General features: G+C 39.4%; 1 protein-coding gene across 1 annotated transcript in view; it reads right to left on the bottom strand.

Moving 5' to 3' along the window:
- LOC140243626 (uncharacterized) overlaps window positions 1-14563 on the bottom strand; it is an 85614-nt gene that overhangs the window by 30920 nt on the left and 40131 nt on the right. The window contains 9 exon segments of the mRNA XM_072323291.1: window positions 278-439; window positions 933-1094; window positions 1901-2488; window positions 3133-3333; window positions 7086-7331; window positions 8091-8339; window positions 8756-8962; window positions 9341-9529; window positions 11257-11496. Coding sequence (XP_072179392.1) covers window positions 278-439; window positions 933-1094; window positions 1901-2488; window positions 3133-3333; window positions 7086-7331; window positions 8091-8339; window positions 8756-8962; window positions 9341-9529; window positions 11257-11496 — 2244 coding nt within the window.

The following is a 14563-nucleotide window of genomic DNA, read 5'->3' as shown; positions in this document are numbered from 1 at the left end:
TTTCAGCCTTTGTAGGTGCAAAGACAGTGTTCTTGTGAGAAGTGATGACATTTTTTTTTCTCTAGATAGATATGATAATGTGGACTGATTCCTTTCTAAATATGTTGCAAGAAGCGGGCAATCATAGACCTGCTTACGTCGCTTAACAAAACTTTCAATCACTTAAGGTGCGCATTTGAGACCGATGTCGTTACAGGCTTACAGCTGAAAATGTGTTTCCCTTTCAAACAGGGCTTTTACTTCCAGTGTAACCGGGGGGCGACTTTAATTTGCTCACCAAGACACTGATCTGATGAAATGGCAGCAAAAGTCTCCGTAGAGGTGCCATTAGGGCAAGGCAGGCATGAGTCATTCATAGCCATCGGCTGGTAGGTTCCTATCTCACACTCCGTGCAGGGCACCAACCCCGATGTGGAGAAGTACCCAGCTTCACACACATCTGACGATGAATAGAGAGACAACAGTGGAGATGTTTGAAAGTCCTCTTTATCACCGAAATGAAGATTTAGCTGATTAAAAACATAATGCTTTCATTTCTATTAAGAGAGTGTAAAAAAAAAACTTTATGAAAAGATAAGACGATCTGTTAAGACAGTCTGTTGTACATTTTTATATGCGTAGTTCACTCAAATGCAAGCCGTGCAGAATGATTTTTTTTTTTAAAGAGCGCTGAAAACCCATTTTAATTTTTTTTTGTGTACAGATATTTCACTGATTTAAAGTATTACGTAAAGAAACTTGTGCTGATTTATCTTTTCCCAAACAAAATCAGTAGATTGTGACCAAAAATTTTTTCTCGAAACATAATAATATTTTCATTCTAAAGATATTTTTACATATTCCTGTTGATAAGAATACCGTTTTTTAAGTTTTGATAGGTCCCACCCTGGCCTGGTGTAAGAGGGAAAGGGGTACGGGGTACTGTATCTTACCTCTACACTGGGTGGCATTGGTGGCGCCCTCCCCCTCTGTTGACTGGCCTTCCTCACAGGGCACGCAGTTGCTCTGACCAGCAAGCTCCTGGTAGGACCCCCTAGGGCACAGCTGGCAAACTTTGGTCACATTATCATAGAAAGTCCCGGCTACACAGGGCACTGTGGGCAGGCAACGTAGAGACAAATTAGACACAGTATCTCCGCCTTTTGCGTTTATATTACACAAATGCACCATAATACGCAAACAATATTCGATTCTTCTGCTTTGAAAATCCACAAGTCACAAAGGATTTTAATGTTAAAAAAATGGAATTATTTGTCGTGATCCATTTTCATAAACACTGAATACTGAATATAGATATTGTACGTTGTCCCGAACAAACCTCAAAATAGAGATCAGAATGATATAAGGTGTTTCACATTAATACTCACCTGGATATGATTGAATATGCCCTAAGAAATTTTGATATCACTATTTTTCTTTGTTTGTTTTGTGACGTTTTGATTTCATCCAATCCCCTTCCAGGAAACATATTCCCCTTCCTCTGACCCTCTAACTCTGTTTCGTCACATGAAATCACATTTAGCTCCAGACAAAACAGTTCGAAACACTCTATGAAGTGTGGTAGCAGAACTAGCAACAAAGTGTTTAAGATTATTTTGATATCAAGAGTGGAATAAAAAAAAATTGAACAGGTAGAAATTTCATCAGAATCTATCATGAGACGAGAACGCCAAAGAGTAAGACAAAAAAATCCTTGAACAGTGATTCTAGACGTGCTAGATAGGGACATCTTTTCAAAACGAGAATAATTTTGAACGAATAGTTCCATGTAATCATAATGACTATGTACGTTTATATATTATCGTTGTAACCATTGTGCGTTTATTTTCCTTTAAGTCGTATAAAAATGAATGTGATATTGGTAAAAAAATTTAGTTTGAGGCAGACATAGTGAATTTACCGCAGTGAAGATCATTCTTGTCTGCCGTGTAGCCGTGATCACACAAGACCTCTGAGTTGCCAAAGGTCAGAGATGACTCGTCAAGCGTGAGGTTTGAGCCGGGGACATCGAGGGAGGGAAATGTTCCAGCATCAATCTCCTCCTGGATGACATCGGACATCTTCATCATCAAGGTGTCGGCTTCAATGACTGCTTCAAAGTTGCCCAAGCTCGGGTCCTGGTTCACATTAGTTACGAAGTCCCACTCCACTGCAATTACCAACTGGATGTTGACATCACGCCTAGCTCGATTCATGTTGTCACTCGGCACCGGCATCGCCTCCTCTCGACTGTCCGGTAGGAAGGATTGATGACCACTTCGTCGTCGTCTTCGTCGACGCTTCTTGGTAGCAGACATATCTCCGCACGTGACTTTCACGTTCTCCACAGTGCACTGGTCCGTCTGGGTGCAGATGTCGCTGAAGTCCGTGTTGAGGAGAATCTGTAGGAAAGCAGCAGCTATCTCGTCCCGAGTCTCCTGTGTTCCACAGCTACCAGTGAAGTACAGGAGTTCACTGGGAAGATTGCTCCTCCCCGGTCGTCTTACCTCTTTACAAGAATCACAAATTGATTTAACAAATGATTATGGGCTCATACAACTCTTCAAAAACGTCAGTTCCTACATCATTGATCTGCTTGATTTACAATTACGAATACCCCAGAAAATTGGATAATTTCATGAGCGAAGAAAAGAACCACGAAATTCGCATTATCGAGTCAGGTCTCCTTAATTTGATATCTTGACAGCTTCCCGTTCTCTGAGAACATGTACACAATGCAAATGGAAGAAAATTGTTTTTTTTTAGGCCATCATGCATAATTGATAGTTTCAAGAGTAGTGAAACAGACTACTTTTCTTTTAATGAGACATTGTTATCAAAATGATAATTAAAACTTATCATATCATTGGGCATTTTCAAATAACTCTATTAATATCAAATTTGCGTTATATCGTGTTTTGATATTGTTTTCAAATGAGACTTCTCGCAATTTACACAAATACATCGACAGTTGAGCCTAGTTTTGTGAATCTCCTGAATGAGTGACGATAAAAATGGGAAGGAGGAGGAAGGGGGACGGAGAACAGAGGACGAGCGGGACAAAGAGTAGTGGTCTAGGAGGAAGAGTGCTGGAGAAGGGGAAATAAAGGTTAAGGAAAGAAAACCACCAACAGCAGATTCTGACTGTAATACCGGAGCAATCGGGAACAAAGGCGTGAGGACGCCACAACCCTGAGGTGCCGCACACGTAGAGATCTGGAACACTCATAGCAGGGGGAAGTCGAGGAATGTCGAACTCTGCGTTGCAAAAGATGCTACAGAAGCGACCGTATGCCCACTGGTCACACGTTAGGGCCCCATTGCTGGGGACATCCAATTCTTTGCAGGCTACAGCTAGAAAAAAACATCAAAACGTCAAAATAAAAAGCGGAACCGTATAGACTAACGATAGCAATAATGATAATAATAATCAGTTCTTAGAAAGCATAATACCATAGATAGTCTCTATGGGTGTACGTATGGAAACAAATATTTCTCTATACACATATAATTTACAATTATCAAAAATATGAGTTTTTAACACAGATATGAATTTATCAAAATCTGTAATGCATCTAATACTGAGAGGGAGATTATTCCATAGTGATGGTGCCATATTTTTCGAAAAGCCTTATCACCAAGTGTCTAAGATTAGCACTTATTTCGGAGAGGATTTTTATTTATCTTTTTTTATAGCGCAGAGTATGACCGGAATGATATGGCTTCATGAATTCACTGTGGTATGCAGGGGAATTTCCACGAAAACATTCGAAAAGTACAAGGGCCAAAATTTTAAACTTGATACGAGCTTTTATCGGCAACCAGTGAAGAATGGGAGTTATAAGATCAAATTTCCTTTTGCATGCACAGCCTTGCAGCTGAATTCTGTATCCGTTGGAGACCTCTCAGCTGAGAGTCTGGAACCCCAATGGGGAAACCATTATCATTATTCAAATGATTGAAAATAAACACCAAATTTTCTGTAGTTGCTTTATCGAGAAAGTATCTCAATTTTCCAATCCTGTGAAGACCCATGACTGCAGATTTGCATATCTTATTGATGTGAGGTTTCAAACTAAGATCATTTGAATAATGACATCAAGGTCACGTGCCTTGGAAATTTACAGCACACGAATATCACAAACATTGACACACAAAGTTGTTGAGGACTTGTTCCGAGATCTTACATACACAACTTCAGTTTTTTCGAGATTAAATAGTATAATGTTCCTAAAGGGCAAGTAGAAACCAGTGTCTTTTCCGTAGATACCCTCATTTCCTATTCAAACAGTACATAATTTGCAGACAGAATGAATATACGTTTTTCCTCTATAAAGGCATTACATAAGTCATTCACATATATAGACAGAATAAAAGCGGTCCAAACATTGATCCTTGTCACTCTTCACACTTCAAATCTTTGCTATTAGATGAAATAAATGAATATCGTCAACAACAACATATTGCACTTTGTTTGATAATATAACTATGGAATAAATCTAAAACAACTCCTTGCATATTACACAAATTCATCTTATTAAGTGGTAAAGTATTGGTTTAGATGAGAATTGGGCTTTTAACTCTTGGTGAGATACCAAGAAAACACTTTAAAATAGTTCAGAGCATACCATTTTAAAAGGAATTCAAGGTTTATTAGATGAAGATCGGGTTTGGAGTGACTGAAACATCCAAAATCAGAGTAAAACAAAGCGATCGTAATAAAAGGCATGGGTCCCATACTTTATTGGAATCGCTCTGTTTTGGATATCTCAGCCATTTCAAGACCAGTTTTCATCAAATAAACGTTGAATTCCTCATGGAATTACATGCTCTTTCATATTTCATAAGAGGTTTTGCACTATCTCACCAAAAAAAAAAAAAAAAAATGTGAGATATGTGAAATATCTTGGTCAAGAGTGAAAACCTTCATCCAAACGTAAACATATACCGATTTAATCTTTCTTTATTTTCTATTTAAGTCAAAAGTTCATTTTGCATAAGATTTATTAAGGCACGAGATATGGACTGCCTTTTCCTAAAACCATGTTGCATCCCAATCAAGCTTAAAGTTCACAATTGTTAAAAATACAATCCAACACGTCCACCTTTCTCAGATTAACGACGATCTGCCAATTTTGATATAAACACAAAATTATCTTTAATCTTATAGGCCCATACATAGACATGTGACTTAGCGTTCTATGACGATTCAGAAATTCCAATCATTATCTATATTATTTGCATGAACTACAGAGAACATCTTTTATTGATAAGATATTGAGTGTTTTATGTGCATTCTTATCTAATTTCCGCTCTTGAAATTCATAACCCAACAAACATATTTTTTTTTTTCTTCGAATGACTGCTCAAAGTAAATTTACCATGAATACTGTTGATAGATTTGTTTTTTATTATTCACTGTGATTGTTATTTATAGGGCTAATAGTAATAGACCATTTGAGTGTTTTTTGTTTTGTTTTGTTTTTCTGTGTGTGTGTTTTTTTTTAGTTGAATCTTTTCCATTTCAACACAAAATATTTGTACTGCGTGGCACACCGATACGGGACAATCCCTAAATATGCCAAAAGAAGCACACTCACTAGTGTATTTACTCACATTATATCTGATTTTATGGAAGTTGTTTGCTTGTTTGTTAGTTTGATTGTTTGTTTTCACTTTTAATTCTTTTTTTATTTCTATTTTTGCAGATTTGGGGGTTCTGGGATGTGGGATCCTCTGGGGTTCTAAGGAGATGGAGGCATGGATCCCTTGTCGAAAATGCTTGCCTTATTGGTGACCATGTGTTGACCATGTGTTTCTATGAACAAAATGGAAACGTAAACATTTGGATCCCAGGGTAAGGAAAATTGTGCAAAGAAGGGTGCCGCCAAGACGGAATGGTGCTCACCTGCACAAACATAATAATAGTTTGTCACTGTGGCAAAGAGCATCTGCCAGACTAGGTGAAAATCTAAATATTCGTTGTCAAGAAGGAGATGAAAAATCAATTTAATGTTAAAAAAAAATAGTTGGGGCCTAATTTGGTCCCACCCCCCTGAACTCACCAATAGTTCTGCCATGAACAAACTTGAAACTGCAGTCACACACTTACCAACAAAATAGCTTATATGGCTTATAACCTTTAAGAAGAAGACTGGAGAAGAAGATCTTTAAGACTTTTTTTTTTCATATGGTGGTTTTGTGTCCTGGGAGCCCTTAAATGGGGAATGGTTCCCATTTGTATAGATAAATATTTATTCAAAACAGCGATAACACCTGATATGTTTGGGAAAAATCTGACATTGGGTTTTCAAGTGGAAGCTCAAATGGTGAAGGCAGGGTCCCATTTGTGCTCCCAACCTCACAAGGCCCATCTTTTTTTATATCTGCCATGAGCAAACTTGAAACTCTACAGTCACAGATCAACTCAATTTGGTGCACTAACTTAGCCTATCATTTTAGGCCCCTGAGAAGGAGATTGTAAAGCTTCCTTCTCTCCCCACCCCCATCTTTCCGGGGGCATTGTACCCCTAAGTAATTAAGGATACACAAGTGGAGTTTGGTGCCCATCTGTCCAAATCACATCACTCAATCGATAATGCCTGCTAAGCTTGATGAAAATTTGGCCATACATTCACAAGAAGATGAAAATGCGAAATTTGAAAGTCCCATTGCCCTCCCCCCATAGGCCTCCATAAGGAGCATATCCCCACATCTAACGTGAAGAAATTTGATAATTACAATTATTACTGTACTTCTAGAGAAAAATACTTTAAAGAATCATAAATCACGGGTGGAGGATCCAACAGTAAGCATGGGGGACACACAGGTGCCAATTGAACACAGTGAGTTTACCTTTTGGATGCTATCTGCCAAGTTTGGTGAAAATCTGTCATGGAGATTTTTGGAAATTAAGAATTGAACATATAAACGCTGTATGGAGGATACACTACGCACAACGAATACCCGACGACAACAGACGATGAATGTTCGCAATAGGTCACCTGAGCCAAAGAGTCAGGTGAGCTAAAGACTAGCTACGTTCTTCCACTTTTCATATGAATGAATCCACTGAAAAAAAAGAAATATGTAGGAAATTTAATTACGCATGATTTCGATGGAGAATTCACAGCTCACGGTCTCGCCGTTGTCTGTGTTTGTGGCCTGGTAGAACACCACATGTCGACCCCACGGAAGTAGAGCCGTGTTGTTGTCATAGTTACTGGTGATGAGGAGGTCGTCCCCTGTTACCTCTACAAAGACGGGAGGGGGCCATGTCACTTCTGTTAGGGTATCACTGGTATTACGTGAGATGTCAGGGGGACAGAATTCTACTACAGGTGGGATCTCATCTGTGAGGTAACAGAAAAGAAATGATTATGTTATGAACGATATATACTTTTATTTTGATTCCTAAAAAGTATGTCATATGATTGTCCTTTCAGGCTGAAATATCTCACTCAACTCTGTTATGGGTAATAAACAGAGTATCCTTTGCCATGTAGTGTTTTAACCAATCTCTACATGCATTATTTAAAAAAAAAAATCATTATCATAGAATCGAAAAGCAGCTCATTCTTAATTGCATTATTCAATTGTGTACGTTTTGTCTCAACAGTGATCTAGATCCAACTTAGATGAGCGAATTACAAATTGGTTATTTGACTGTCAAACAAATTTTCCTTCGAAGTAAAGACAAGCGCACTAAGTTTTCCTGCTGAAATGAGTAAAGAGGGTGGATTGCACTTTTGCAACAAATCATTGCAAAGCTGAGGCGGCTTAAAGCAGTAATGACTTTCACGTAAAGAGGAGGTGTCCTTACTTTGTACTATGCCATTGGTCAAAAAACAAAGTACAAACTTCGTCAGCATTTTCATCAACGGAAGTGTTGTTTGGTGATAATATGATTGCAAAAGCTAGTTTACATGTGTGGTGCTGCGACTTTTTATGAAAGCCTGACAATTTAGAGTTGTTTTTCATCTTATGTCCCATTCAAATAAACTTCTACCAACATTTCTGTATGATTTTACTTTATCGGAGCTAACTTGATCTTGCTGGACATGAATACTTCTCTTCTGATTACGGTTTGGCTAAAACAGCGCTGTTCATACCTCGAATGTAGATGGGGAAGGAACAGGTAACATTGTTCCCTGCAGAGTCAGAGAATGTGAAGCTTGCTGTGGTGTCTTGAGTGAAGTTGTAGGGAGAGGTGAGGTCAGCTGGACTAGTGACCACTGTGAGCTCATCATCCAGGTTGTCCTGTGCAGTGGGAAGGTTAAAGGTCACCTCCACTCCCCAGCCTTCTGTCTGCGTGACAGATTTTGGTCCCGGACATGAGGTCAGAGTTGGTGCCACTTTATCTACATGTATGTATAAGAATGCATGAAAATAATGGTATTTGCCTTTCTCTTATTTTTCATATGAACTTCAGTAACTCTTTGTTTCTGTGTGGTTTTTTTTTTGTATACATAAACAAGAATTAAGGGCTTTTTAAACCGAAACAAATATTATGAACATGTAAGCTCAACAATATTGTGGACAATTCCATCAAGTTCTGTCCATTCACGTAAATGTCTTGCGCAAAACTCCAGGTTTTGATCTGAAGACAGCTATCTGAAGTCCATAGTACTCCTCAAAAAGACAAACCAATTAAACGCGTTTTTTAACCCAGCACTGATTTGAATGTACAAGTGTATTTGCATAGGGATATGTACGTACAATATATAAAGTAAATACATTCATTATATGCTTTAAGAAGGTACATGAGTTTGCTCACCTTTGCAAGTAATCTGCAGATTGCCAATATCAGTGTCCCACTCGCCATCCGTTCCACATCGCACGTCTCTCACTGTGCCCTCTAGGGTCAATCCACCTCGACAAAAGAACGTGCACTGTGTGCCATAGTAGATCTTGTCCTGATTTGTGCAATAGGCAGGATTGACATTTGTCCCAACGGGCAAGTTCAGGGGGTCGCATCCAACAACTGAATAGGGGAAGTTGGGAGAAAGCATCAAAATTACCAATCAGTACACATTATGAAATCAATCAACTACAGATTAGATACAGCCTTCTCTCTTTTTTTTATACGAGGTAGAAACCTCTCTTGATCACGCATTATATCGAAAATATAGAAATAAAGCATGATAACAGAAAACTTTTCAGTTTATTTGAGCTCATAGAGTGAAAATATAATCTAGACACGTTAGTCCCTCTAAAGATATGTCACTAAAACTGGTCTGAACCTGATAGTTTCACAAAATTACATGTAGGTCGTGTTTGTATGTCCAACGACAGTCTAGTAATGCCTTCCATTTAAAGAGTATCAAATAAAGGAAAGAGGGGAACTTATCTATCAACTCACTGTCACAGAATGGTATGTCATCTCTCTTCCAGTGCATGCTCTGTCCAGTGAATTCACAGCTTGTGTTACGTGGTCCGACAAGAGTGTATCCTACAGAACACCCCACCTCACACTCACTTCCCCAGGTATTGTCACATGATCCAATCAGGTTTCCAAAGACTGGTGGTGATAATGGCTGGCACCGCCTCACTATTAGATGGAGATCGGAGAAAACAAAAAGAAAAAAAAAATACTCTCTACACTCCATACACCAACATTGCAAAAAAACCCCCAAAAAACAACACTTTTGAAAAAGACATGACATAATGGGACAGGTGCAACTATCATTAATCATGTCCCTGCAGAATATTTCGTTTTAGAGATTCCAACGCACGCAAGTACACTGCAGGAACTATTATAGGTTATACTTTGTTTCAACAATTAACCTCAACAAAACTCTACATGTAAGGGTGCTTCCACAGTTACACGGGTGAAGGTCGAACCAGTTTTTCATCGAGTGTTCGTCTAGAAATGCTCACTTATCAACTAGTCCAGTTTACAACCAGACAGCTAACGCACTCTGATGATCATAAAATCAATTACATTTTAAAACTGCAGACCGTTACATACTCTACCTATATCCAAGGTAAAATCCACATCACATGGAACACATGCAAAAGAGGCATTCTCATTTTAACTCTTCTGTCATTAATCTCACCAAATAATGAACAGATGTATCTTGCAATTGTGATCCTGCATCACAAAACCAACAAAAAGTCGTCAGACATGGATTTTTAGGTAAGGGCAGATTCTGAAAGAGCAGACTCTAAGCTTTAAAATGACGTATAACTCAATTCAAAGGGACTCCCCTAGCCTGCCTAAACACTGCAAAGAAAGCGCACACTCTGTAAAAGTGTAAACTGAGAAAAGAGGCTCTTAAGTATGGGGTATATTCAAGCGCTAAATCTTTCACCAAGCCGCGCTAGCTGTGCGATGAAAGGGACAAAACACAGAATGTCAACCACCGGAGCAACAACAATGAAGGGTTTATCAGATTAAGCTGAAATTAAGCATATTTTATTAACATATTCTGTCCATAATTAATCCCAACTTACAAAGCAGTAGAGTTATCCTTTCAAAAGTTATTACACTTGAAAGTGAAGAGTGTACAAAGGATTTCAACAAATGAAAAGGGGTCTCTAATATCACTGATCATTCTACTCCCCTCCTAAAAAAAAAAGGTTGTTGAAAAACGGCTGAAAACACACTTTCCCATTCGTGTTATGATCCCAAAGTCAAGAATAAGTTAGAAGAAAGATATCTCTTTCAGAAAATATGAAAAACTCAAGATGGACTTAGTTGACCCATTTCACCTGTTTTGAGTCCTCAAGTAAAATCAAGGGGTGTGACTTTTTGTTTGTTTTGTGGTGCACGGTCACAATTTAACAACATCTTTGGAAATATGAACCAAAAATGTACACGGGCTCACTCGCAGACACATACACACACTATGAACATCGACCTTTGCATGATGGAAATCACAGGTATTGTCGATATAGCAGCAATAAATGACATATTTTTCCCCCTCTGTAGTAGCAGAATTAAGCACCTTGTCAACTAATATGGAAAGTACGAAGTAGGAAGTACAATTTCTTTAAGACAAGGTCACACACTATAAATATAAATAAAAAGTATTTGAGAAGCCCGCCTTTAATTTAGTATACTGACCAATTATTTATATGCTTACTATTAACAGTTGATGATTTAGTAATGATTTGTATTGTATCACCTTGTTGTTGTATGGAAATAAAAGCGCATTGAATTGATTTATATCGATTACGAATGTAGTTAAACAAATACATGTCATTTGAACAGTGACATACAACGCAACTTCCCGCTCTTCAGCGGTGGGTTGGGGGCATTTCACGTAAGCTTACCTCGGACAGTAACTTGGAAGGAGCATGTCTGTGTGTTTTTGGCGGCATCTGTCGCCACGCATGTCACGTCATAGTCTCCCTCGGCTTTCAGACCCTGTTCCACATCACAATCGACGATGACAGCATCAGGACTGTTGTCGGCGGCGGCGACGAGCCACGTGACATTCCCCATGAGTTCCGATCGGCCGACGTACACAATGAAGTCAGCAGGGCATGCCGTGAAAGCTGGTGGCTCAATATCTGAAATTCAAAAATTGAAAGTAGAGAGTGAGAAAAAGTGGGAGAGGAAGAGAGTGGAGGAGAAATGTGGGATCTTCTTCTTCTTCTTCTTCGTCATTATCTTTTGGAAACTGCAATGTATATTGCATTAAACATTTGATGACCTTAATATAAGAACGACCCAAGTCCAATTTTTGGCCAAATTCAGTTTGACATGGGAAATTGTAGCTTATGCATGGACTCATCTTGTGTATAAATGATAAATCCTAATTACCCCCGGAAGTGCCTGAAATGAATGAGTTAAATCTTATATTAATGTAAGAATGAAGGACTTGGGTAATTCTTACATTCATATACTAATCATGATAATTATATCTCTCTAAGATTTATAATGTCTGTTTTATGTTAAGTGCTGTCTGGGGCAAATTATTTGTATAGGGCCCCATTTTCTCTCTCTCTTCTTTCGTTCTTTAAAACAACAACAACAACATTATAGCGCCCTCTCTCATCCTTCTGCCATATCTATAGCAGAATATCATGTATATGAATCAAAGAACGACCCAAGTCCACCATACAAAATGGCCTCTCCACAATTAATGTAAATGTTAATTGTCATGATAATGTATGTTCTAATTTGTATATACAATGTTGCCTTCCCATCACAGTTAAATAGAATATTATTGGACAAATAAAAAAGATATGAAGTTTTCTTTAGTTTACTCGAAATGGTCTTCCATGGACTTGGGTCGTTCTTATATTCATATACTCATTTTCACATAATATATGCGCGTCGAGAACCAATGCTCCTTTATCAACGAGGGAGGATGCATCGTACCTCCCGCTTGAAGAGATTTGCAGAGGTTGTTGTAACTACTTCTTCTGACAGGGTGTTAACCCAATAGTATCTGGGAAGAAGGATCTCTGAAAGACAAGAGAACGTGCAAACGGCATTTGGAGTTGTTCAGTGTGTCCTCGGAGTGATGTTACTATTGGGCTCAGGAATGTCTGGAGTATGCTCATACTCTGGTTGATGATACAGTATATCGTCATCATCTTGCATTGTGCCCTGCGTTCTTGAAAAATTTGTCGTTGCCTTTTGCTCAGCATTGCTGTTACACTGTTTTTGCGACGGAATTCTCGACTAACGAACTTGACGTAGCGGCTTTGGACCATTTCTAGCCTGCGGATGTTCTCCTTGGTACAATGGTCCCGCACCACGCAGGCGTACTCTATGTTACGGAGCACTAAAATCATGTAACACAGTTTCTTAGTCTGCCTAAGGCATGGGTGGATGTTTCGCTGGAGAAACACACTCGCAGAGCTGGCTTTCTTGGTTGTGGCGTTACTATGACGAGTCCAGTCTAGCATCAAGGTACCGCTGTGCCCACAGCTATCTTGAACATCATTCATTTCCCGATACCAGTAAAACATGCGGTCGTCTGCAACAGTCGTACCGCGCATCCTGGTAAACACACCTTGTAAATTAATTGTGGGGCATTTAAAACCTTGCATATCGAAATCATGTAGGATGATTTCATGCTGCCCTTTCTCACCTGTTCCCTTGGCAAGATCTTAGATTGCAAGGATTAACTGTGACTCGCATGAACGGCGCGTTTGAACCTATGTTGAGCCTTGGCATGATGTTGTTGCTTTCAGAATGGTTCATGATGGCGCTGCAGATGATATGCTCAAGATCATTGCATGCAAGCGCTGTTAAAGAAATGAGCCTGTTTAGTTGCCTGATTTCTTTTTCTCACCCCTTTAAAAGATAGATGACCATACTTGCTACAGATCGGTCATCAAGAATGACTCCTTGGAACTAAGGTAAGGTCTGATAGAGTAGCCTAAGGTGTAAGCTCTACGGTCAGCTCTTTCACGTATCAAGTTTGGACATGTTGCCTTGTGAAAGTACAGTTCTGAGAGTAGGAAACTTGTAGACCCCATAAGACTCAAGAGAGATCTAACTCATTGTTGGCTGAGGATTTCCATTGTCTTTTATGCTATTCTTGTCGTAACTTGTGAAGACACATGCAAACTCTTGGTTGAGAATGTTTACTGTGGAAAGGCTCTTTGAGTAGGTGATCCCGTATGCAGACTTGGGGGGGGGGGGGGGGCTTCTTTGGAAGAGTAACATTGCAGAGCCGGCTGTTGAAGAATTAAACCTCCAAAAGCGTTTTGACTTCCATGTTGAGTTAGGGCAATTGATGTTGGTGAGATCGTCATTGCAGGCACGTTTGTAGGCTGATCTGGTCTTTTTCTTCAATGCTGGTACTTGAAGAAGTCTTCTGATGCCCGGCTTGTCTTGGCTCTGGCGAATCTCCGCTTTATCTGCTGAGTGAGGCACTTGAGAGATGTGTGGATCCAGGCTTGGTAGAAGCGATAAACATCTTGGAGAGGTCATACTTGTCTTGTAGCTGGGTAAGGAACTCCCTGACGTATATCTACATGTGTTCAACTGACCATGAAGGCTTCTCAGTGAATACCTTTTGAAAGGAGAGACGCTCATGTTTCATGCTGACAAGGTCTTCGTCATTTCAGAAGTAGATTTTGCGTTCCACTGGTTTCTGTCTCCGAAACGTGATGTTGGTGAATACCCAAATGAGAGATCGTAATCACAAATGTCTGACAAGGCAGCAAACCTGTCCACAAGAGAAGACCATTATTGTTTGGACCAAAATGTTTCGAATGCTGTTCAGTTTTATAGGAAATATGACCAGCTGTTGAAAACCGTAAGTTTGTCTAGCAGTCCAGGAACCGGTTTGTTGTCGCAAATGAATAGCAATTTCCTTCAGCTGACGCTGTTTCCCAGTTGACTTCTGGAAAATTGAGGTCTCCTTCTAACTAGAGGACAGAGCTTACTGCATTGCTTGCATTGCGCACTGCATAACTTGTTCATGTAGTGGTATTGCAGGTGCGAGGGAAGACGATACAAGGTTCCCGAATATCAGAGTTTTCCATTCGCCAGAAGGGAGTTTGATGAAAGCTGCTTTACATTCCCATTCATTTCTGAAAGGTAGTTGTTCAAAAACAAACTCTATCTTGAGGGATATCAAACATCCGCCATGTCCGTCGTTTCAATCCTTGTCTT

This window comes from Diadema setosum, chromosome 20 (assembly GCF_964275005.1).
Source record: "Diadema setosum chromosome 20, eeDiaSeto1, whole genome shotgun sequence".
Taxonomy (NCBI): Eukaryota; Metazoa; Echinodermata; class Echinoidea; order Diadematoida; family Diadematidae; genus Diadema; species Diadema setosum.
The sequence above is the reverse complement of the archived record's forward strand: the minus strand, read 5'-3'. Positions and strand labels throughout refer to the sequence as shown.